The following is a 26,336-nucleotide window of genomic DNA, read 5'->3' as shown; positions in this document are numbered from 1 at the left end:
GGAGGGGGACTGGGTGCACTCTAGACTCTCATGAAGGAGTCTCCGACTAGCCCTAAATTTCCACTCCTACAATGGACACAAAACCTAGATCAAGGTGCAGAGAAAACATGGAAAAGTAGATCTACCAGCCAGTATTCCCAACTTGTCTCAACTAGTCCCAACTATGCTACTTACAAACCTTCCATGCCAGAGGACAGAAATAATATCTCCTAAAGTTCTTTCCACCTAGAGGAGGGGCATGAGAATCAAATAGGAGCACAGAGGTTTACAGGAAGTCCAAGGGGATGATGAGGCCAGTTGCAATATGTCAAGTGTAGGGTATCCAGGGGTCAGTGATGGATCTATGCCCAATGGCTACTGTGATCTGGACCTTAGTTAGGACAGTGGCCTGGAAATCAAGCTATTGTTGTAGGAGTCATGCACACCTGGACGATGGCAGTGAAGCCAAGGAAAACAATGGGCTCCCACAGGGAGAATGAATATGGTAGAAGAGTAAAAGACGAAATCCTGGGAATACCAACATAGTAGCCAGGGAGGGACAGGAAACCAGGAGACTACAGGTCATGGAATCTGAGAGATGTGATATTGCTATTCTTAAGCCTATAACTGAATTACTTTTCCCAGTAAGTATAAATTTCCTGCTAAATGCAAGTCAATGGTGGTCTATATAAACAGTTTATAATCTTTTTAAAAGGTTTCAGGAAAAAACCCACAATACATACTTGATCAAATTTTTAAAGTTTGGAACAAAAATCAGGTATGCACATATTCATTAAAATTCATATATTTCTTTTCCACCACTCTCCACCCACTCTGCAACTTGCCTCTGTAGGAAACAATGAAAACTTGAAGTGCTTTGAAAATGAGAGATCATATATTTCAGGATCCTTTGGGTAACCCAATACACTGTATCTTTAACTTACCCATTAACAACTCCTATTAAGTAACACAAAGAAAGCTTTAGGAGGAGACCAGACTGGATGAGGAAAAGGAGACCGAGGAGACGAGATCAAAAGAGGAGACTAGATTGCACAGGAAGAGGAGACCAGACAGGAAGATGAAGAGGAGACCACACAGGATGAGAAAGAGGAGAGCAGACTGGACGAGACCAGACAAGGAAGAAGACACAGGCCCAGATGAGGAAGGGAGTGCTAAGTTCTTAATATGCAATACCTCATTCAGATCTCATGAACCATTCTATAAGTATTGTTCTTTTCCTTGTTTACAGTGAGGAAACTAAGGATTAGAGAAGTTATATAATCTGCCCAATGTAACACCTTAACTCATGAAACTGAGAATCAAAATCAGGCCTGACTCCAGAGTCTCTGCTCTTAGCCATTATGCAAGTCAGATACCTTCTTTCTGCCTATATGGTTGTTCCCACAGCTTCCTGCAAAGCTGTCCTCAGACTGGCCCTGGGGCTGAGCCACAGCTGCTGTCCTGGTGATTTCCAACCCTAGGTTTTATTTTTACTATGGATGGGGCGAGGGGCACAGTCCTGGGCTGGAGGACAGAAACTGGGCTTCTTGTGCTGTTCTGTCACTAGACATAGAGTGTGAACTCTCAGCAGGTATGTATTGCACTAGGCCTCACTTGCCCCATAGGTAACATGGGAAGAATAATCCTACTCCTGGTACCTGCCAAAATTACTCTTTTTTGAGATCATATATGGAATAAATCTGCATAAAGGATGAGCATTTATTAGACTATGTATAGATCTAGCCCCCAACCAAAGTTCCAGACTTAATTCCCAAAAGTTCCCAGCAAACTTGGAAAACCTCCAAAGGATCCTCACCTCCCTGCCTTTGTTCATGCCTTTCCACGTATATGAAAGGCCTCTTCATCTTCTCCTACCATAATCCTATCTGTCCAAAAGGCCTAGTTCATAAGCTTCCTCCTAGAAGGCATTTGTGAACAGCTGTCATTGAAGTGATCCATTCTCCTACCTAATCTTTGGCTGTTAGCACTTAAGACAGGCATCACTCCTAGCCTTACCATATAATTACTGACATCTTCTCTATGGAGGACATGTGTTGGGTTTTGCTTGCCTAATATCTTCTCCTCTTTTTAGTAATAGCAACTTGATTTTCCTCTGGTGATCAACCTTCCCTCACTTTTAATCCATATGATTTGGATGGGGTCAACCCCACTTCCAAATCCAGAGGTAGGCATGTGATGTAGGCCTATTCAGAGTTACTATAAGGGTTCAGAAGGGCAGGTGAATCAATTAAAAGCATTGAGAATTACTCCTAGGACTTTTGCTAGGACCATTGGCATAAAAAGCTCTATTTTTGCTACAACTGGATGTAACATGGAGCTGTGAGGGGCTTTCACATGGAAAAAAAAAATTCCTGAGGATGAAGCCACCCAAGATCAGGTTATAGAAAGAGACCTAATCTGAAGGATAACATTGTTGGAAACCCTTGGATCTTAGATTCAGCTATTCCTAAAACTATTAATCAAAGTAACCTGCCTAGTACAAATAAATTCTGTCCCCTGCCCACATTCTTTTTTTGCTTTCAAGCCAGTTGTGTTGGGTTTCTATAATGTAGAATTGAAAGATAGGAACACATCCTCAATTTGTTTATGAACTTTAAGGGGCCAAAGACCTGATCTTTTTAACTTTACATCTCTTAGCATGGTATCTGGTAAGACAGAGGGTCCTCAAGGTGTGACGATTGATTCATTCAATCTCACTTTCTCTGAGCACCAACAATGAGCTGAGCTAAGCACTGGAACCACAAGGAATAATTAGACATAGTCCTTGCCCTCGAGGAGTTCTGAATTTAGTACAAGGAGGAGGTATGAAAATGAACACTTTATAATATAACTTGGGCTACAATAGAAATATGAGCAAATTTCTGTGGGATGCCAGAGGGTTGGAGGCTTGGGGAGATGGGATATGGGAAGACTTCTCAAAGGAGGTGACATCTGAGTTGAGTTCTTAAAGAACATATACAAGTTCCTAGGCAGAGAAGTGGACACAGAGAAAAAGTGTCCCAGGGATGAAGTATTCCAGGTGGAAAGAATAAGATTATATAATAATTATAAAATTAATAATAATAAAAACAAAAATAAACAACTAAACAAACAAAAAAACTTTCAAAACTTACTGGCCTGTCTCTAAAAGTCAAAGGTGTTTATCACTATCATACACCCATGCTTTAATATACATAGTTCTAATTTTACTTTCCCCCTCCATCCCTCTATCCCCATCCATGGAAAAGCTGCCTTCCTTTCAACTGGTACCAGCTCCTTGAGAGCAAATTCTTAGTTTCTTTATTCGAGTCTACCATTCTATGCTTTAACAGCAACATATGCTTGCAAATACTAACTGGAAAAAAATTTCTTTTTAAACTTGTTTATGGTGGATTTAAAATGTAGGAAACTTGGTGGAAATTATTGAAGAAACTCTATGTTGCCCAAGTTAAACATCACTTAAAATACTAATAATATTTACTACATACAGAGATTTTTCTGTTTTGTTCATTCATGCATCTTCAGTGCCTGGCACATCATAAGCACTCAAATATTTGCTGAATGAATGAATAAATAGCTTGTTATAATTAACATGGGATATGTTAACACTGTGACTTATATTGAACTTATAAGGTTATGTTAACCTTAACACTGTGACTTATATTGAAAACACCATGTAGTATAAGTGTTTATTTAATTAAATCTCCATTGGATTAAAAAAAAAAGTAACACAAAGATTTGATATATAGTAAAATTTAGTTTTACTATAGTAAAAATTAGTTTTATTAATTTAAAAATTAGTTTTACTAAATTTTAGTAAAATTTAGTTTTACAGTTTTATAAACTATAAAATTTAGTTTATAGATTACATCTATAAACAGTTTGAGGTTTGCATGAAAAAAGTAATTAAATACTATTTCATTTATCAAATTTCAATAAAATTACTGCCTAATTAAATTCCAAAAATAAAAAAGCCTATGCCATTCATTCTTCCTCTAACCTCTAACGCTTCTAATGGAAAACTGCAGGAAGAGGGGACAGGAATAGTGAGAACGTGGAAATTTTAATGCTGCTCTTTCCCTTGGTAAATATAATACAGTCTATCATTATATAGGGATAAAATTCATTTGCAAAAAACTGGAGTCAAAAAATTAGAAGGGAAAAAAAATCCCCAAAATATATTTACTCTTTGCAACTATAAAGAAACCAAGTTGCATATTAAATGTATTGTAAAGGTGCAACTTCCCTCCCTGACCACATCTGTCATTTGTATTATAGGCAAGCCCTCTCCCACCCCATACCACTTCAGGATAGCTGCAAAGTCAAGGTAAAGAGGCATAACCATGGACTCCAATACCAAGCACTACGTGCTGCCTTACCCAATTAGAGCCCATTCTAACATTTAGGACAGAAATTGACCACTTTTACAGATAACTTTATGGGCACTGTTCAACCAGCCTTTTAGGTGATGATTAGTGAGTAAACTCCTGTACTCGTATTATTTTTATATTTTTAAATAACATCTGTAGCAATATTCACTGAGATCTAGTTAGTCACAATTAAATGAAGACACTTACTTTGCATCAGCAGCCTGAGAATGTCACTGTACTGGTCAGGGAACTGGTAGAGAAGAAGGTAAGTCCAGTGCTTACAGAAAAGATTAAATGGCATCAAAATATCCTCATCTGGTTCAAGGCCCCAGGCAGTAAGTGCCAAATGAATGAACTCCAGCAGCCTGGTACGATCAGATAGAGGAGGTTTAGTGGCGTGTAACCATTGCTTAAGATCGAACTAAAAAGAAAAAGAAACGAGAAGTTTTTATTTATACTAGAAAATTAACTGAAGTAGAGAGAGGTCTTTGTGTAACATTTTATAAAAATTGAAATTAAAATGTACATAACTGCATAAAAGAATACAAGAGTTTACTAATTGATTGATGCCATTTCTCCTTCATTCTCTGGAATCTCAGAGGCAGAGTTTCCTTAGTTTTGTGTGCTTTTCTTATAATTTAAAAACCTTACCGACTATTTATTATTGGTTTATAATTTTATTCTGTTCCCTGAAAGATACATGCATTTCTATCTGTCTTATTATAGCAAAATTCTTCTGCAAGACCTGAATCAGAACTTTGTAGTTCTCTTCTACTGGTCACAGTGCCACAAACAAGAAGCCACTTTATGGAACTGTCTCAATTTAACAGCTGAACAATTTTTCATAGTCTTTATCAATTACCTATCTATTTCACTTAGTAAATTTAGACTGTTGATATTACCTTCTAGAATCCCAAACTATAAAACATGTTCTCCTCTATTACAAACTGAGATCAGCCTCCAGGCCCTAAAAAATGCCAAGGTTTTTATTTTTTATGAGTATTTTCAGATATCAGAGAAATACAATGGAGGCAAAATAGCTAAGACTCTAAACTACTATTATGAATATTTTCAAAACTGTATTAAGTTTTCAAAGAGGTCCTTTTCATGCTATGTGGAATAAGACAATCCTACACAACAAAACCAACACTCCAACCCCAAAAGAGGAAGCTGTGGGGTCAGGCTGCTCAAAGATCATGCAAAATGTCAAAAAGGCCTCTGGCCTGTGGTCGACCTGAAAACAAAACTCCAGGGGTCCTTTCATGTCTATGGACTGGGAAGCAACAATCATTTCTACATTTCGACAATAACGTCAGGACTGAATGACATCTCACCTTGGTTAGCAGCATGAAAATCATGTCACTGTTGTCCTCACTTAGAAACTTCACCACTTTCTCATACAGCTGTATGAACTCTGCAGGAGCAGCATTGGGAGTGAAGAAAGGAGACAAAAGAGAGCAGAGCCTTCTATTCTTCAGAATGGTCTGAAGTACTTTTTTGCACTCTGATTTAGTGTCACTGATAAACACCTTGAAAAAAATAAAAAGAGAAACTGTCACCAAACTCTCCCCTCCTCAACCTTAATTTAAGCAAGCAAGTTTTAAGGGTACTAAATACAGTAAATAGAATTTTTTTCTACATGAAAATATAAAACAATCAAAAGGTATTAAAATCAATATAGATAAAACTATCACTTTCAATGTAGGTAACATTAAAAATTCTGGATAATCCATTAATCTGATTTGAACAAGCCATATACAGAAAATTCTGAGTTAACTGAACTACAAAATTTTTAAGAGATTAAAATATTGGGGTAATTTGAATTTAAAAATTTGCAATGTGCCCACCACGATTACTAAGCATCCAGGATGGTGTTGCATTACATCAAGAAAACAAAACATCCAAGTTACATGTTTTATTGAGATGTGGCTTTAATACCTTTCAAAAGCTAACGTTCACAATTAGTATATAATCAGGATAATTTCACCTTGTTTTAAATTGGTTCTTACGTTAAAAAGTACTAGAATATAAGCAAATATTTAAATAATCTCAGGGTCAGAAAGGCTCTGGTAAAATTGACTACAGGCAGAATAATAAAGGACAAGGCTGATAGATTTGAACATATTAAAATTTTAACTTTTATAAAGCAAAAATATCATAAAATTTTAAAGAAAAAAATGACAAACTAGAAAAATGTATTTACAGCACATTCCAGATAATAGGTTAGCAGTCTAACGAGCTCTTTCAAAGCAATCAGAAAACAAGCAATCAGAACTCCAACAGAAAATGTGCAAAGGACAACCAGCAATTCACAAAAATATGTGCAAATGGCCAATACATATATAAAAAGACATACAACTTAACAAATACTTAAAGCAATACAAATTAAAATAATGAAATACCACTTCCCTTACCAGACTATCAAAACTTGAAAAGAATAATTTCTAATGTTGGTTATGATACAGAGAATAAAAAATTCAAACACTACTATGATAGTGTAAACAAGCACAAACTTCCCAGGAGGACAGTGTGACAATATACATTAATTGCTATGCAATACATGTCAAATACACAATATATATCAAATTCTTTTAACACAGCAATCTTACCTCTAGGAAATTATCCTAAAGAAAATAGCCCAACAAGCTCACCACGGTGTACAAGTATATTTACCTTAGCCTTACTGTAGCAAAAAAAACTACTTAAATATTCATCCAGAGAGCACTGGCTCACACATTAAAATGTATCCGTGTCATGGAACACTTCAGATGTTCAGCATCATGATAAAAATCTATATTAATTAACATGAAATAATGTCTAATGATGTGTTTAATGAAAAATGTAGGTTATAAAATATTATGTGCTCATTTTTAAGTGTGCATCTGTATCATGATATATCATATGTTTATATATACAAACACTAATACACATACATACACAAGAAAAATTAATGAAATGTTAACTATGTAACCAGTATCTCTACATGGTTAGGATATGAGAAATTTTTCACTCTTTATACTTTCTATACTGTCTGCACTGCTACTAATAAGCACACATTAACTTTATGACCAAGGGAAAAACTCCTTAGAAAAAAATTGATTATAATACTTGCTCAGTATCAGTTCCTTATAAAGATCCAATAAATACTCATACAATTGAACTTGGATGAGAGTACATAGTTAATTAGTATTCATATTTTTTTAAAAAACAAGTGGTTTTCCCTTTTTTATGACATTTTGCATAAATCTACATGGACATATTGCCCTTGCCCCTGTTAAAAATCCATATAGTTAACTGTAAGCCACATAGACAAATAAATGTTGACCAAGAATAGCAACTGGGAGGCAGCAGCTATGGTGAGCCGAAGTGAGCACTGAGCATTGCCAGAAGCCCTGGGAGCCAGTGTCAGCTCCAGCATTCACCAGCCATATTCTTTACACCTGTCCTTTAATCCTCTAGAGCCCAGTTTTCTCCTCTTTAAGATGGGAATGATATCAACCACATAGAATTACCGTGAGGATAAAACAAAATAATGAACTGGAAAGTATTTTTATGAATGATAAAGACCTTCAGTAATGTTACTGTTAACACCACCAACAATGTATGATAGAATCTGATGTCCCCCAGACCTTCTAAAATAAATAATATCTCTTGCATGAGAAGCAACAATTCTAATCGCAACAATTCTAATCACATCTTGAGAACCCAACATTTCCAATGGGGTTCTGACTTAAGTAAAACTCTGAACCTGTAATGTTAGTCTGAAGTCAATGCTGATTCCACCTAATGAATTCACTGAATTTCATCAAGGCTAAAAATACAGAATAATCTTACCTGTCCCAAGATCTCAATGCATGAAGTAAAGAACTGCCTTGTGGGGGGATGACGCTGTGTCTCATCGCTGACATAATCCACAACAGTGAAGAAAAGGCTAATGCCAACTTTCTGAACCCCGGGTGTAGGCTGCAACTTGTAGGCATTCACTAAGGCCCTGTGGGAAAATGTGGATAAGACACTGGTCTACAGTAAAAGAATCCAAATTCATAAGGGTTTCTTTGAAACACTACAAGGGAATAGTCTTACAAGTCCTCAGAGTCCCATACAAATGTCACTTTAGAACTTTTTCATGGGGTAAATATGTACCTTTCAATTTTACTTGATAACTTATTTTCAAAACATAGTAATCATTTTATGCTTTCCAGGGGGAAAAAATCAGCTATATTATAAGGACTAATTAACAGTGTTACCCTTATTCATGTTTTATATATAATTCATAATTTAACTTTTTGTATTTCTTATAAATACATATTTTACACACAGAACTCTGATTTCTCTACATTTTTAAAATCCAAAACACTGACTGAGGTTAAGGAAAATATGTTTATATAGAATAAGATGGTAGAATAAAGATATCCCTAATTCTCATACTTTTTTGAGTTCTTTTCCCAGTAAAAAGAAGTATCAACCTCCTATTCACCTGATCTGCTTCTCCCTCTCAAGTCCCCCAACCTAATCTCAATGTTCGCCTCCACACATCATTCCACTCTACCGAGGGAATCAACTACTTGTATCAGAACGTGGAGTCAATCACCTTAAAATAAAAGGCAGCAAGTCAACCCCCAGTCACTTCTTGGTGGCTTTGGGAAGAAAGAGGAGGTGAGAATAAGCCACAGTGAAACCAAGTAAAAACCACAATGGCCAAATGCAAGTCAACAACTATACTTGAGAGCCCCAATTTCTCCAAGCAATTATACTGTGAACTTTAATAATCTGAGTTGACAATAATGGCTTCCTGGGTAAATGTGACTTTGATAGAAAGTTTAAACACTAAATCTCTCCATGATTGAATTTCAATGCACTGTAATGTTTCATAATTCAGGGGTCAGCAAACCTTTCCTGTAAAAGGGCCAGATAGTATTTCATGGTTTGCAGGCCATAAAGTCTCTGTTACAACTACTCAACTCTGCCCTTGTAACATACAAGCCATAGACATTATGAATGAATGGGGATGCCTATGTTCCAATAAAACTTTATAAAAATATGTGGAAGGTCAGATTTGTCCCAAAGGCAGTAGTTTGTTCATCTCTGTACAAATTCCATTAATGGGTTGGGGGGTTAGTAGCATGTATGATTACTGTTAATGATAAGAAAATGGTATTCAAAAAGCACATAATTATGATGTTAGCTTATGAAAAAAATAATAAAAAGGAGAAAAAAACTTACGTAATCAAGTTTTCTGCATGCACAGCAGCTTCTACAACATTAAGTGATGGTGGTTTAACAGCTTCTGCTTGCAACTGTTTCACTTCTTTTCGTAAACTATGAAGCTGTTGGCTTATTGCTTCATTCTTATTCATCCCTTCAAACTACCAAAAAGTAAAGTGGTCAACAGATCTTCTTCCCCCTCCATGTTCCCAGAACATATATTTCATTACAAATGCACTTAGCATATGATGAAGAGAATATTATTACAATTAATAACCATAATTTAACTTAAAACTCTCAGTTGAACCTGAGAGGGATGGGAAAATTTTATCAAAACACTGTTCAGGAATCTCAGGTTTTCCATGAAAAGTCAAACTTAAAGATGTGAAAAATAAAGAGTTTATTGACCTTTTAAAAAAATACTCCTTAAAGCGATACAAGTGAATCTACCATTTGATCCAGCAATCCCACTGCTGGGCATCTACCCAAATGATCCAGTGACACTCTACAAAAAAGACACCTGCACTCGAATGTTTATAGCAGCACAATTCATAATTGCAAGGCTGTGGAAACAGCCCAAGTGCCCATCAATCCAAGAATGGATTAATAAAATGTGGTATATGTACACCATGGAGTACTATTCAGCTCTAAGAAACAATGGTGATATAGCACACCTTATATTTTCCTGGTTAGAGCTGGAACCCATACTACTAAGTGAAGTATCCCAAGAATGGAAAAACAAGCACCAGATATATTCTCCAGCAAACTGGTATTAACTGAGTAGCACCTAAGTGGACACATAGGTGCTACAGTAATAGGGTATTGGGCAGGTGGGAGGGGGGAGGGGGGCGGGTATATACATACATAGTGAGTGAGATGTGCACCATCTGGGGGATGGTCATGATGGAGACTCAGACTTTTGGGGGGAGGGGGGGAAATGGGCATTTATTGAAACCTTAAAATCTGTACCCCCATAATATGCCAAAATAAAAAAAATAATTAAAAAAAAAATACTAAAACTTATTTCAATGTAAGACTATCCTCTTTTAAGACTATGCCTTTCTTACTTATTAGGGGTTGTTAATATATCCTTTCTCTAACTGATGGTGATCTATATGATAACAAGTTTTGTTTGTGCATTTTTAATCTCCTTTTTTGGATGTGGATAGAAGCAGAGGAAAGGAGAGGACATCTTAGGCCCCAGGCAGTAACACAAAGAACCCATGTGACAGCTGTGGGGGATGAGAGGACAGGGAGACAGAGAGGAGGAGCCCAGCCAGGAGTCAGGGGTGCAGAGTGCAGTACAGACCAAGGAGCAGGGGAGCTGTTCTTGGGGAGACATTGAATAGCAGGCTAGGAGTTTGGGCTTATCTTGCAGGTATAGCTGAGAATGCTGAAGAGATGACAACATTTAGAAGGCAGGAGTTTTAAATCCTACATTCTCCTCCCATGATCTTCCCCAATGACATGGGTGATCTGCAGAGTCTACACTTTCCCTTTATATGCACCTGCTCAAACCCAGTCTTCAGCCACCACCACAAAGATTACAGGTATCCTTTGTAAATACCGTCAACACTTAATTCACAAACTTATTTAACTGAGGCCCGTAGGTCCCCTATCAGTCCCAGGGTTATTACCATAAATTCCATATCAAAAGTTCCTGAAGGGCAATGGTCCATCCTCTTTGTTTTACTTTCTAGCACAGCATAACTGACAGTACACTGAACCCCTACATTTTATGATTGTGATGATAGTAACAACTTTGTTCTATAAAAACTCGCCAATATTTTATTCAAAATCTTCACAAAATTTCTTTATAAAAAATAAATTGTATGAGATCAAAATGCATTAAGGTTAATATATAAGAACATATAATGTTAACAATAATTAGTTTAATTTTTGCTACTGGAGAAAGAAATGATAAAAAATTAAATTACTTGCATTAAACTACATAATAAATCAATATACATATCTAAATTAAATCTGAAATCTTTCAAATAACAGACCACTGTTTAATAGCCTAAAATGTGATCAGGAGTATGTGCAGTTAGCTTTTTTGTCCAGTATGTCACCAACTACAGTTAGACTGGGACTTTGAGTGTCACTGAATACCGTTGGCTGGCCTGGAGAGAAAGTAGCCAAATAGAAAGGAAAAGTGAGAATCCGAGGGGATAGTGAGATAGTGAGAATAAAGGGAAGTAAAACAGAAAGACAAAGGAAATGAGGTCCACCTGATCAGGAAATGCAGAGACAGGACTAAAACCACTTTGTAACCCAAATTTTAAAACTGTCACCCTACACTGTAGAAACTACTAAAATAAAACCAACTAGTTTAGGAAAATTTGGGCACTCTCACCAAAAAAAAAAAAAAACAAAAAAATCCCCAAATTATCACTGTTTTTTAGTCTACTTATTTTTGTTCATTATTCCCAGCATTGTTGAAAGTTTTTTCTTACTAGAACAGAGGTGAGAGTGATTGAATGACTACCAGCTCATAATTACAAGAAGTTGTAGATAATAGAACAAAGCAATATGGTGGAAGCCCCTCCACTTGACTCATTTTAAGTAGACAAAGAAATTTAAAAGCTGGACAAAGCATGTCCTTCAGCAAGTTTTTACAATAAGGTGAGGCCCTCTCTGGGTCTTTTCCGCCTTTCATTTCTAGAAATGAACAAATTTTTCACATGATAATAAATCAATCCTGGGTCTAGCAAACATGCCCCATAATACCAAAGTACAACAAAAGGAACCTAATTATAAATCACCCCACTTCCTCAGGGAATATCACAGAATTATTAGAGGCTTCTACTAGAAAGGGAGAACACAGAAGAAGCACGTTTCATGTCCCATAAAATATATTTGGCATTTGTGTGCCCCAAACAATCTATACAAAGTTCGAAGACTTGCAGATGGTTGGAAATTTCCAGGATAGTCTTTCCCAGAAAAATCCTATTAAGTAGTAAAATATTCTCATGATATAATTTGAAATTTTTATAAAAGAACCACTAAAAATTATGTTTTACACATTAACTGCCATGTGAGTTGTATTTAACTCATGCTAGTTTTGAGCCCAAGAGCTTATGAAGCATATGTAATTCACACGTCTCTTTACCTTGGGAGCCGCGAGAACTATTTTTCAAGTTGCATATAACTCAGAGAAAAGAATAAAAAATAATAAATTTTTCATTAAATTAGAAAAGATCGTTTTGTTTTCAAAGTTTTTATTCTATTTTCATAATAAAACATCATTGGCTGCAAGAAAAAAACTTTTTTTCTACTGTGGTAGTCAATGTGTTAAAATATAAAATCATCTCCCATGAAGCTAATTTGGCAGTCAATGTGTTAAAATATAAAATCATCTCCCGTGAAGCTAATTTTAAAAAATTGATCCAATCCAGAGTTTTCAGTTAAGACCATGGATTCTCTAATCACTGAAAAAAGATAGCAGTACCATCACATGGACTCAAAGAGAATATCATATGTATACATGTTCATTTTTATGAAGTTAAATTGTCATGATCAGCTTAATCACACAGTAAATCTTCAAAAGCTGCAGCTGAAAGAAAATGTTTGTACCCTCATAATACCCCGAAATAAAAAAAAAAAAAAAAAAAAAAAAAAAAAAAAAAAAGCTGCAGTTGAAGCAGCTAAAGCAAAATGCCTGGCAGTGCTGAATGGGAAAAGCATGGGTCTTGAATTTAGATGATTGTAGGTTGGAATTCTGCCTGTGTTACCTGCTAGCTATGTGATTTTGGCAAGTCTTACAGTATCTCTGAACCTGTTTCTCTGAATTCACTCTCATTCTGTGAAGATTAAGTGGAATAATGTAAGCAAAGCAGCTAGCATGGTACCAGGGATATGAGAGTGCCCAAGCAAGTGACAAAAAGTACTCTGAACAGGGCCTGGAAAGAAAGTGGTGTACTACAGTACAACCATCTTTACTGCTTTCCAAGATCAAATGCCTGGGTATTAGAGTGAAAACATGAGATAAGCAGTGTGTAGTATTTAAGTTGAGATTTGTATGGAAAGCATTAACATGTTTAAATTGGCCAAGAGTAAGCATAAAGAATGAACTACTAATTTGTAGTAGGAAAAAGTTCCAACTTCTGTGACGTCTTTCACAGCCAAATAATATCTACAAAGTTCCAGAAAGTAGCTAAAATCAGAGAACTTAACTTGTGAAGGGTATAAATCTAGAGTTGTTCATTCCTTCAAACATTTCCATTTTATGGCACTGACTATGCGAGGCACTGGCAACATAAACGTGAATAAGACAAAGTCCTGACCTTGTGTAACTCAAAATCTAGTAACAGCCATAGAACTCACCATGCTACAAAATAAGTTATAACACAAACTAATTGAGTAGTGTGCTGGTGGTTTTCACTGACTCATTCAAGGGATGTTAAAAGGCACCTAACATGTGCCAGGAGCCATGCTAGATAGTACAGGTATACAAATAAATAAGGATGGAGACCCTATTGCCAAAGAATTCAGTCTAATAGGAAAAATGAGCAACTGGCTGCAACAGCACTTAGGCACAAGCTGCAAAGAGAGGAGAGAACATCCCAATTTGCCTGGAGGAGTCAGGAAAGACCTGGAGAAGAGGTATGGTCTGAACCAAGTACTGAAGGCTGAGCAGGAGAATGGGAGGAGAACAAATGCAACATATGCATAAGAACAAAGGTATGAATGTGCATGCTGTGTTTGGAGAATGGAGACAGTCTATGTGGCTAGAAAATGGAAGTTTGGCAAGTGAGAGAAGATAAATGATGTTACTAAAAAAGACCAAGAACAGATAAGGAAGGGCCATAAGAGTCATATTCCTCTTAGATACTGGAGAGCCCATGGGAGTTTTTAGCCTAGAAATGTGATCAGATCTGTGTTTTAAAAGATAAATGGTAATAGAAAGGAAAATGGACTAGACAGGGAGAGAAGTGAGGTGGGCCTACCACAGGGCAATGGCAATGGAAACAGAAGGGAATCAGTTTAAAGCCATGTCAGAGCCAAAACCCGTATAGTTTAGGAAGCAACTAGATGGAAAGTATGGGGGTGGGGGGTGGTATATGGAAGAGATGATACTGATGCCTAGGTTTCCATCTGAGGAGACTAGATGTAGAACTATAGGAGGAATGTAGAACTCCTATGTAGAATGTATTCCTCCTATGTAGAACTATAGGAGGAATAGGTCTAGAAGGTAAAGATAAGATCAGTTTAGAACCTATGAAATTTGAGGTACTTATGAGACATTAAGGTAAAATGTTAAGGAAGCAGGTGGAAATCTAGATTTGAAATCCAAGATAGAATTCTGGACTACAGAAACAGAAAAGGGTCATCAGCATGTGAATAAATGGTTCTTAATCACTACTCTGAGGCTCTACAAGCTCTCCAGAAAAAAATTTTACATACACTTTCAGGGCCTTCACCAACTCTCCAAAGACCATTCACAGACCCCAGAATGAGAACTCCAGTACAGAGAGTAGGCAAGAGCAGCTGTTGTCATATGAAGAAAGGGATCAGGAGTAGAATCGAGTACAACCAGCAATCTAAGGGTTGAGCTGAAGAAGAGGAAACCCTGGAAACTGAGAAGTGGTCAGTCATTCAGGGGAACTAGATAAGACCACATGAAATTCAATCTTACCAGATGATAGAAAGATGTTAAACACAATCAAAACCACTGGACATAGCCATGAGGTGGTTATTGGACACATGTATATAGAAGGTACAGGTATACAAATAAGGTTTACATATAATAACACAATCCACCTTTGCAGGACATACTCTTGCCCAGTCACAGCTTCATGAGTCATAAACACTCAGAGCCCACCCTTCCTATCCTCCATTAACACCTCTCTTTCCAAAACTAAAGTCACTCATAATCAAACTCATCCATTTGAGTAAAAGATTGCTTCAGATCCAAGTACAATCTTTAGCCAAAAATCAGAGCAAAACTATTACGAAATTGACTTGCACAAATAATGCCCAAACTTCATGGCACTTAGTGTTTCAAATTTCCTCTACCTTGTTCTTAGCTATTAATGAATAGGCAAAAAAATTAATAATTTATCTTCAATTCCTAGAAGTATCACCCAGCAAATGCTGTCCAGGATAGCCTCAATTAGCAATTATAGTACTACATAACTTTCCAGAGAAATCTAATTTAAGTCTCAAACTATAAAAGTTGTTCACTGTCTTTGCATTTTTAATTCCCTGGTACATTTGCATTATGAGGCAAAACATTGGCTGCAGAAGACACTATTATTGATACTAAACTTCTAGGAGCCATCGATGGGGGCTGTCAAGCTTCTGGATCTTTCCAAACAGAACTGAAAGTCAAGGAACTAGGCAAACGAGTGAGGCCAGCAGAAAATTAAAACCTTTAAGAAAACCTGAATATTTCTAATGAGGTTATGACCACAAAGCACAGCTACTTTGTAAAATTCTTTAGACTTCTTTAAAACCTCCTTTTTTTCCTCTGAATTTTATTATTATTTTTTTTAACTTTCTTCAAGCAATTACCAATTTTTCTTTTAGGAATGGAAAACAAAAAGAATCTCAGTGCATCTGTAAAAATATTTAAGCCATATTCACATTAATCCTTATTACCATAAACAATCTTCTTTCTGACCTCCCTCCAATCAAAAGTACCTTAAAGTTATTTTAGAAAAGGTGTACCTTTTAATTTCAGAATTAACAAAGCAAGATTATTTAAAGAATTTTAATTTGAGGGTTCAAATAATCCTATGATCCCTTTTTCTGTAAAGGAAAAGGTATAAGTCACTGGTAGGCTTATAGCTACAGTGGCCTGCCTGGTGGTATTTTCCACTGCAAGGCCCTAAGAGTTAATAGGTCAGGCTACGAGACCTGTCCTTTGGCTGGGGCAGCAAATATTTACAACTCTTCACAAGCAAGCTATCGGCCAGAGTTGGGAAAACATTTCTTTGTACTTATCTCACTATTCACTTAGAAAGCTGCATTTTAGGAGAATTCTCTTCTCCATATAGTAAAACTGCATTTTAGGAGAATCTCTTCTCTATATAGAATTAACTGCCTGGCACAGATAAGTAGTTTCAAAATATGGAAAAATATCACATTTGTGAAAAACACAAATTGGTAATGACATCCTGTTTTTATTATGGCCAGATACATTTTTAGTTTTTTTCTCCATTAACATAAGCTTTATCCTAAACTGGCAAACGGTTTCTTCCAGTTTTATTACTTTAGCAAGTGACCTTTCTTAAACAACTCTACCTCGGTCTTACTACAGCATTACTATTAAATACAATAACTGGTGAAAAATTTCACCAGAAGAAAACTAACTTTATAAAGTTAGTTAGTACCTGGGCATAGGTAATTCAATATTTAGGAGTCACACATTTGCAACAAAACACAGGAAAATAAGTTGAATTCCACCTAAATTTCAGTTCAAATTTCTTAACTTTAGATGTATACAACTATGTTGAAAAATGAGAAATAAATTTTAAAAATAATGAAAAATACAATAAGTAGAAAAAGTTATTGCATAGAAAACACTGTGGAGAAGAGAGTCTCCCAAGGAAATTAATGAAGAACATTCTAGAACAGTTAAAATGTGAATTAGCAGAAAAAGAAGGAAAACTTTTGAAAGACAACCCAGAGTGAGTAAAATAAATTTTCCTCAATTTCCAAAAGCTAACTAAAAAAAAGCTATTTGTGTACAAAGGTATTCGGGTAGCAGGGAGTGCCCACCTCCAAGCATTTCTTTCGCAGCTCAGGGAGCACCGAATCCACTGGGAGAAGGAGTCAAGTGCAACGATTAAAGAGCATGGGTTCTGGACCCAGACTGCTGGGCCTTCCTGGCTCCACCACTCACTGGCTGTGGCACCTCAGGTATGTAACCTAACCTCTCTATACCTCCATTTCCTCATCTGAGAAATGAAGATAATGATCATAGCCACCTCAAAGGGTTGTTGGGAGAAAAAAAAAGTAATGCAAAATGTTTAGACAGGGCCTGGGATAAAGTGTAAGAAGGTAATTCTGGGAGGCAGTTCCATTTGAGTCATGTTGCTGCATGTCTCTCCTTTGCCTGCTGGCAGGCTCCTCCCAGCCACTCTGCTTCCTGCATGTCCTTCCCATGTTTGTTGTCAGGGCTCCCTGCTGTCCACAACACACAGCCAGAGCTCCCATGATCATTCACACCAACCTGTCCAATGTGAGTTCCCAAAACACTTGAAATAGACTGATCTAGCCCCTGACTCCTAAATGACATCACAGCCACTCCATTACCACACTCCTTTAACTGTATATCCAAACTAGCACCATCAAAATCTTTTAAAGATCAGGTTAAGCCTGTCTCTCTAAGAATCTTCTCGATGATTCTGCTTTTCTTTGAATTCCTATTTAAATATCTGTCTTGTAGAACTTATCTAGCACTTAAGGAAATATATGTGTGTGTGTTTTTGCTCCCCTAAAAACCATTCAGTGTCTCGGGGCAAGGATCATGTGCTATATACCTCTTTTAATCTTTCTTAGTGATATGCCAATATTAGGAAAGCAATTAAAATTCTCTAAATTATGAAGACACTTAAACAATCTTACCTGAACTGTTACAACTGCGGCTCCTTGGCATTTCTTACCGCTACTGCCTCTACACTCCAAATGTAGTGTGGTCTGCTCTTCTCGATTAACATACTGTTTGGGCATTGTGTCCAGCAGCTCACCATCCAGGGCAACCTGTTGAGATTCCCGAAGAGCTGCAGTTCTGAAAAACATCATCAGAAGGTAAAAGTCTTAGGAAAGGTTATGTGATAAGTAATGAAGGCTTCTGGTTACCCTCAGCCAGCATTATATCAGAGCAAAGCACAAGTATTCCATAGTCACAAAAGACCAAAAATGTATAAGCCAAGACTTACCCCAATTATCTCCCTGGCAGACAGGCTAAACAGAAAAGCTAAGAAATGAAGGAAAAGCCTTATGGAAAAGTAGGACAACTTTTGAGCCAGAAACAAAGGTCCATTTAGAATCTATGTTATATCAACAATATTTTTTAAATGGACTCTTAAATATATAAGAACAAATATATAAGATCAAATCCTAATTTGATCATCCTAAAAGGGTACCTTGATTGTAAGTACCAATGACTTTTTAGATATTAGCAACTCAATCTGAAATGTCAAAGACCAAGAAAGCTAATTGTGTCCATGGGGTGTCAATACTAGTCTAACTGTATTTGTTCTTACATCAACGGGCAGATGTTTATGTGTGCACATAAGGCACACTCAACAAATGCCTGGATCGAAAATAGCCAAGGAAAAACTGCCAATAAGCAACTGATTCACCTGGAATTTGTAAAAAAAAACAAGGCTCATTTATTGTTGATAAAACAGACTTACTCCACAAATACTCCTTCTCCCAAGATCACAAGCTCAAATCAAAACCTTAAACAGTTGATCATTTTGTATCTCCCACATGAACTCAAAATACTAAATGGCCCACACTTCAAGTGCCTACATCAATTTTTAAAAGAATATGGAGGGTTAGAGAGCAAAGCAGTGACAAAAGCAAGGAAATCTCATTTCACACTCTTCTGACACCATCTTTCCGGTATCTAAAGGTCTCCTCAGGGAAAACGTAAGAAAATCTTAGCTGGTACTGCTGACACTCAGAAATGCTACCACAGGGAACATGTGAAATGGGTAGTCCATGAGAATGCCACATAACTTCAATGTGCAATGAAAAGACTTGTCACAACTCAGTTAACCAAGTGAACTGTCTGAGCCAGTCTGGTCAAATTAACCTCATGGTGAAAATGCTGACAAGGAAGCCACTCCAGGTACTCAATCATCCAGGCTGTCAGAACACGGGAGAATGATCCTTGAGGGTGCATGGTCTTACCTGGCCTGCTGTTGCAAGAGATTCAGGTCTGTGCACACCAGCTGGGTGGCGTCCTTCTGACTCAGTAGTGTGGCTGAGGAAATGACCGGCACAGGAGGCCTCATCGGGTGCAGAACAAGGGGAGGCTGGGGAGCCTCATGCTTCTGCAAGTTACTCAAAACCCTTTCTTTAGCTGAAAGAAAATTAAGTTATATTTATTAAGTAATGGGTAAATTATAAAGAGCTCAGAAGCATGAGGTACAATTTAATAGGATTACTAGCCTCAAAAAGTCTTGTCAAATGATAAAGAGCTAAAATTTTACCATCTTAAATTACTAACCTAGAGAGCCTTGCATGAGAAATTTGGACTTGATATTAGTATAAAGGGAATCTAGTGAAGGACCCTAAGCAAGCTTGACAGATAGCAGCTATCATCTGGATAATGGATTGGGTGAATGGAATATAGGCTGGAAGCAGATAGCCCAGAGTTTAATGCCATCATCCAGATAAAATTCATAGGAATAGGGGAAAGGAATGGGCATTATGAATATAAGTGAGTCAAAAATCTGAAATTAGGTCAAGGTTTGAACAGGAGGGCTGGAAGTAGTAAGAGATAAAATGAATGAAGACATGGGCATAAGCTCCTTCAGCACTTATATTTATATAAACAGTCCATTAGTCATTCACTCAAGAAATGATTTATGGAGTCCAAATAGGCAGTCCAGGGCCATACAAAAAAAAAATAAAAGTCAATCTGTACCATGCAACTTTGCTTGAGATTACAGATAGTCTCATACTGGTAAATTAAATTTAAATGTTTGATATTTCTACTCCGAGTACAGAGCTGAATATACAGTAGGGGCCCAGTAAATTCCCATCTTTTCTCCCTCTCTCTTCACCACACTACATACGTACAACACAGCAGGTGGGAACTGAAGAACACGAAGAAAAATGCTGCTATATACCCAAATCTTTTCAATAGTAAGATGAAGGGGAAAGGTCAAGGGAATTTCAAGTCAATAAGTCATGTCAATAAGTCAAGTCAACAAGTACTTAAGGCACTACTATGAATTTCCTATTTCATTCCAGACGAAATATTCAATTTTCTATTCTTGTTGAGAAAAATTAATAAAAAATTTAATAGCCATGACTTTACTTGGCATACGGACACTTGTATTGTTTATACCCCAAACAGATGGAATTTCACATTCCAAACAGGTCCAAAACAGCACTGTCCCTTATAGCTGGTGTTTTTCCACTAGCACCACCACTCTTTGCACAGATGTAACAAAGTGGGGTATTCATCACAAGACTTGTGACTATTTCTGTTAAAATTTCTTCGAAGCAACATTATAAGCCCTGACTCTAAAGGAAAGCTGGGAGCTCTTTCAAACCTGGTATCACTTACAATAAAAGAAAAATCAAGAATAACATTTTAAATATAAAATAAAAGATAAAATTTAAATTCAGACCTTATTTAGCTGTAATCCCTGGACCACAATTGACAAACATTTTGAAGCTAACAAAACAAATTTAGTTCAAGAAGAACTTGGTGTCGCAAGGGTGCTGGTGAAATTTTTCCTGCAATCAATCACAACCATTAAGTTCAACCCTTTGATATAATTATCACATAACCTGCTATCTTCTAAGAAAAACCTGAAACTTATTATCTAGAAATCGAGGGCCTATTTTTGTTTAGAATTGCAACCTGTACCGATCGCCAGAAACAAGAGGCAGGATACTAAGTGGTGAAGAGCAGGGCTCTGGAGTGAGACAGCTCTGCCACATACCAGCTACGTGGTCCGCGTGGGCGAGGTGCCTAACCAGCATACATCTTCCTGGGCTTCTTATCTGCTCAACAGGATAACCCACATAAGGTTGGTGTAAGGACTGAGTTAATACATATAAAGTGCTGGCACACTGCCCACAACAAACTGAGGGCTTAGTACTTAGCTCCAGAGAAAACAAGTAAACTTTTAGAGCAGTGTTCAGGCAATGAGGAAACACTACAGATGGGAGGGCATGAACAGAAAGCATTCAGTGGTTTCCAGATCTATCCATATAGCTCTTCTCATTTAATAAACTTTCAGGAATAAAAAAATTAGAAATCTATAGAGTTGGATTGAGGGCAATTTTCATACCTTCCTCTATATACTTTCCTATTTAATTTTTATTTAATTTTTTTAATTAAATAAATTAAATTTTAATTAAATAAATTAATTTAAATTTTTTAATTTTTATTTAATTTTTTTATTTAATTTTTTTCAATGAGCACATATAACTTCTATAATCATAAAAAAATTATTCGGGGAAAAAAAGCAAAGATGCAGATGTTGGGGGGAAAAATTTTAGGGCCTTAGATGAGACTGTCCAGCATCTCCATTTTACAGATGAATGAACTGAAGCCCAGGAAGGTTCTCATTTTCCTCTCTTCACACAAGTTGCTTAGTGGCAGAGCTGGAATAAGAAAGTATTTTTGCCTTTCTCTGAAGCACTTTAGTGTTCTATTACATTGTATATTGTGGTCAACAACTGTGGTCCTATATTTCAAAATTTTTTTATATGTCCTATGTTTTATTATATGTCCTATATTTTAAATATATATTCAGTAATTAAAATTAACAGGTCACCCCAAATATCATTTTCTATTATTTTCTGTTGTGAAATATGTCAGCAACTTTGTGAGTTAAATGGGCTCTTGCGACCTGACATAGAAACTAACAGATGATTTATAACACTGCTTCTCTAGAAAAATGTACTGAGAGAAAAAAGCAACTTAGAAACTTCAGGAATATGATCCATTTATATGATAAGGGTTCAAGGTACAAAGAAAAAGAGTTTATAAAAGAAAAAGACGGACTTTTGAATTTTAAAACTGCAAACCCAAAATAATTACATTTAAAGTTAAACTTTACGCAGTTTTGTAAGTAAATCAAAATGTCTTTTTAAAGCATCACAGAAAAAAATGAACACTGAGGGAATAAAGTGTGTGAGTGAGCCTCAACCTTCCATGGCTCTGATTCAATCATTCATTCACTCAATCAAAGGGGCTGATGCCCACATGACTCACCCAACAAAGGATCAATGAAGTCCAGCTGCACTGACAAACTGCAGGGTGTGGAATGGGACTCAAGCTTGGCCTGCATCCACAGACCAATCGTTTCCTGAAACTCATGATATATGCGCTCCATGTTCAAATACTCTACCCACAGATCCTAGAACAGAACAACAGTATTTTAACTTTGACAGATGAGTCATACATTCACATATAAAACTATATATTTAACTATAAAGTGAACCACTGAGTTTCAACATGCAGTGGTCCACTCCAAGTTCTCCAGCATTAGGATGAATCACATTTAAAGTGGCCACATTATCATTCTTTGCAGTAATGGCACAACTTTTTAAATTGGGTACTATGATTAGAAAAAATAACTTTAACAGGCCCACTGTATGTATATTTATAAATTATGTACATACACTATTGAGCTAATAAATTATGTACACTTTAAGACATAGGCAAAAATTAGAAAATTTCAAAGAGATAAATAATAAATATGTTGAAAATAATCAAATCTTAATTAGATCAATTTAGAGGAAATACAGGAGACAGAAAAATATGTTAACCTATAATACCATGAAGATAAAATCAGCAATATCCAGACTGTGGGGGAACTCTGGAAATTTAAACACTGACTAGATATTTGATATTAAGAAATTATTGTTCATATATAAATATAAACACATATATTTTTTGAAACAGGGTCTCACTCTGTCACCCAGGCTGGAGTGCAGTGTCACAACCATAGCTCACTGAAGCCTCAAGCTCCTGGATTACCTCCAAGATAATACGGTGGAGGGAATGGATGGGCTACAGATGAAACCAGACACATGGCACACGGTAGGGAGAGGAGAAGGGCATGCCCATTATACTACTGAGCCTATTTTTCTACATGATGAAATTTTTTCATAATAAACGGTGTAATAAATAAATAAATGAGAAAAAATAGCTATATAAGTTCTTTTCTCATACTCCATTAGGCTGTCTTGCATATTTACTTCACTTTGGTGATCACTACGCATTAGAATGATAGCCTGCCTTTTTAACAAACAAAAAAAAAATGTCAATTATCAATGAACATGAAGAATTACTTCAAATCATAATAGCAAGTGATTAAATATGGACTATGGATTTACGGACCTTTTCTTTTCTGATTTTAGGTGTTCTAAAGGCCTAGCGATCCCACTAAACCCCAAAATGTCCCTGGCTTCTCAATTAGCACACTGCCATAAAGTCCTAAATCATTATTTCCAAACCAACCACACATGACAAGGCATTCCAAACTCAGAGAAGGAGCTCCAAAGAAATTCTGATCACAACACTGAATCTTAAATACACCCAACTGTCCCAAGTGCTATAGGAAACTTTCCTGTGTATACATGTCTCCTTGAAATAGGGTCACTGTGTCACCTACTCTGCTTCTGTGCTAAACAACTGTTGACAGGGGCCGACAATTAGAGCAAACACTGAGAATTAACAATGGGTAACTAGAGATGCCTTAGAAACAAAAAATATAAAACAATTCTGAGCTTGAATTACAGATCAAAAAAAGGAGTTATATAGCAAATGGTAAGCAAAACTGACTTAAAAAGAGAGAGAGAGAGAAAGCAATTAATTCTGTAGATGCTGGGAAACTAGGATAAATTTCAGAGAACCAAGAAAGCTATGGTTAATTGTTAAAAAATACTGACCAAGTACCAACCATGTGCAAAGCCCTGGATAAAGACTTAGGGTACAGAGCACAAGGAGGAGATGAGTATGGGATTGCACTCAAAAGATTTCAGGACACCATGATCTCGTATTTAAATTTCCTATTTCTCTGGCTCTATATTCTCAGCTTTCTTTCTCTGTGCCTTAAATGTAGTTATTTCTCAGGGTTCCACCTTCAATTCTTTGACTTAATCTAAATATTCTATTACCATCAAACCCATATTTTCTACTCTGAATCTAGATCTATATCTCCCCTCCTGACCAACTCCTTCACAGAGAGCTCATTTTGAAGGCCCTCAGCACCTTCTCTTCCAGTATTTCCTATCTTTGTAAACAGTACCTCTAGAAGCCCAAGTTAGAAGTTTCAAAATCCTTGTGTATCTGATTCTTCCTCAATGTATTTTAATTCATCTATTTATGTAACCACTGCTGCTATTTCAATAGCTTTCCAAACTCTTTAGAAAGATATATATGGTCCTTAGTGATTTCACTACTATTCACCTCTGCCCCCCTCAGATGCTATGCTGCCCTGCACCTTTCCCTCACCTGCCATGTCTCTGCACCCGGGTGGTCTTTCTTCTGGTTAACACCACGCCTTTCCTTTCCACCTGACCAGCTCCCACTTGCCCCTCAGGACTCCGCTCAAAGGTCACCATTCCTAGTCTGAATCAGGGGCTATTCCTCTATGTTCCCACAGCACCCTGTGTGCTCCCCTCCCAGTCTTGACCACAAAATGTAAAAATTGTTTGTTTAGTCTCCTGTTTAACAATAAGCTCCTGACAGGCAGGGACTGTATCAGATTTCTTTTTGTATCTTTGGTACCTGGCACTTAGAAAGTGCTCAATAAATACTCATGGAAGGAAGGGAAGAGAAGAAGGAAAGAAAACAGAAGAAACAAAGACACCTATTGGAGATGAAATATACATAAAATGTGGAAGCAGGAAGGTTTAAGAATCCAAATGAAAGTTTCCCAATTCTCAGAAGTTCCTAAATCCCATCCTGGTGTTGGGTTCAATGCCCAGTAGATTTCAGCCCCTAGAAAAGAAGAACTGGACTAGGAGAGCTAAGTCTTCCCCACCCTCACCCTGCCCCCAAGATGGTTACAGAATCTTAGAGAAAGCTGGGATTAGAAGTTTTGGCCTGAAAAAGGACCACCAACATCTCTGAGTGTCAGGGGGAGAACGGCTTAAGACATAATGAAGACTAAAATCAAATGGCTCCAGAAAGACAAGCAGAACAGTGACTCTGACACGTAAGCATCTGACAAGCTAAACAGAGGTGAACTCCTTATTTACTCCATGCAATTAATCCCCTATATGATGTATGGATCCTTATAGATTCTTACACTGCACTTTTTATGGGACTAGCAATGATTACTTAGTAGTATTCAGCTGCCAACAATTTAAAATAAAATAAAAAAAAAAATACATTGAGAGGAAGGCTTTCTTTATGTGGTTGTAAAAAGACTTAGAACAAGCCTCAACCCTTCGGGGAAGGCCATGGTGGGGCTAAAGATTCAAAAGGGGATATCCCTTCAATACACTCATTCATATACTGACAAAACCCACAGAAACAATGACCATCTCAGTGACCATCCATTTCCTTATCAATAAGTAGTTTTACCATTATATTATGAACATGACCAGTTCAAATTACATTCATGAGAGATGCTAAAAAAAGACATTGCTATAGTTTCACCTGCTGATTCTGCATCACTTTTGCTAGCCTGTGAATATCATAATGCTTTGGTAGAGAAGGGATGTAGGTATCTCCTTTTTGAAAGTTTTCATCTTCTAGCCATAATATATATACATTGAAGAGCCTAAAAGATAAAAACAAATTATATCAAATATGAAAAGACATATAGGCAAATGAAGTTTCTTACATCTCTAGGAACTGTGGCACCACTACATAAGAGTAAAGAAAGCCCATAATACAGAAAATGTCCTCAACAACCATCACAGCTCCCAAGAAACGCATGGTCCAGCAGGGAAGACAAGTCACACATCATTAAAATATGATGTAACGGTTGCTAAAACAAAAGGTACAATGAACTATTATTAAAGTAGGGCTAAATACAGTACTCAGAAAAAATAAGTGGAGAAGGTGATTTTTACCACAGACCTAGGATCTGAATTTAGAGCTTTTCTTTCTTGGGCAAT

At 36.7% G+C, this 26,336-nt stretch overlaps 1 protein-coding gene across 2 annotated transcripts in view; it reads right to left on the bottom strand.

Annotated features, from left to right (window-relative positions):
• EPG5 (ectopic P-granules 5 autophagy tethering factor) overlaps positions 1-26,336 on the bottom strand; it is a 98,877-nt gene that overhangs the window by 25,154 nt on the left and 47,387 nt on the right. For both annotated transcript variants that reach the window (XM_012790312.2, XM_012790313.2), the window contains exons 24-31: positions 25,873-25,996; positions 22,474-22,618; positions 19,425-19,596; positions 18,129-18,291; positions 9,573-9,715; positions 8,184-8,340; positions 5,684-5,878; positions 4,557-4,770 (exon numbers count right to left, since the gene is read on the bottom strand). In XM_012790312.2, coding sequence (XP_012645766.2) covers positions 4,557-4,770; positions 5,684-5,878; positions 8,184-8,340; positions 9,573-9,715; positions 18,129-18,291; positions 19,425-19,596; positions 22,474-22,618; positions 25,873-25,996 — 1,313 coding nt within the window. The remainder of the gene's footprint in view (positions 1-4,556; positions 4,771-5,683; positions 5,879-8,183; positions 8,341-9,572; positions 9,716-18,128; positions 18,292-19,424; positions 19,597-22,473; positions 22,619-25,872; positions 25,997-26,336) is intronic.

This window comes from Microcebus murinus, chromosome 17 (genome assembly GCF_040939455.1).
Source record: "Microcebus murinus isolate Inina chromosome 17, M.murinus_Inina_mat1.0, whole genome shotgun sequence".
Taxonomy (NCBI): domain Eukaryota; kingdom Metazoa; phylum Chordata; class Mammalia; order Primates; family Cheirogaleidae; genus Microcebus; species Microcebus murinus.
Note: the sequence above shows the minus strand (reverse complement) of the source record. Positions and strands in the feature narration are given on the sequence as shown.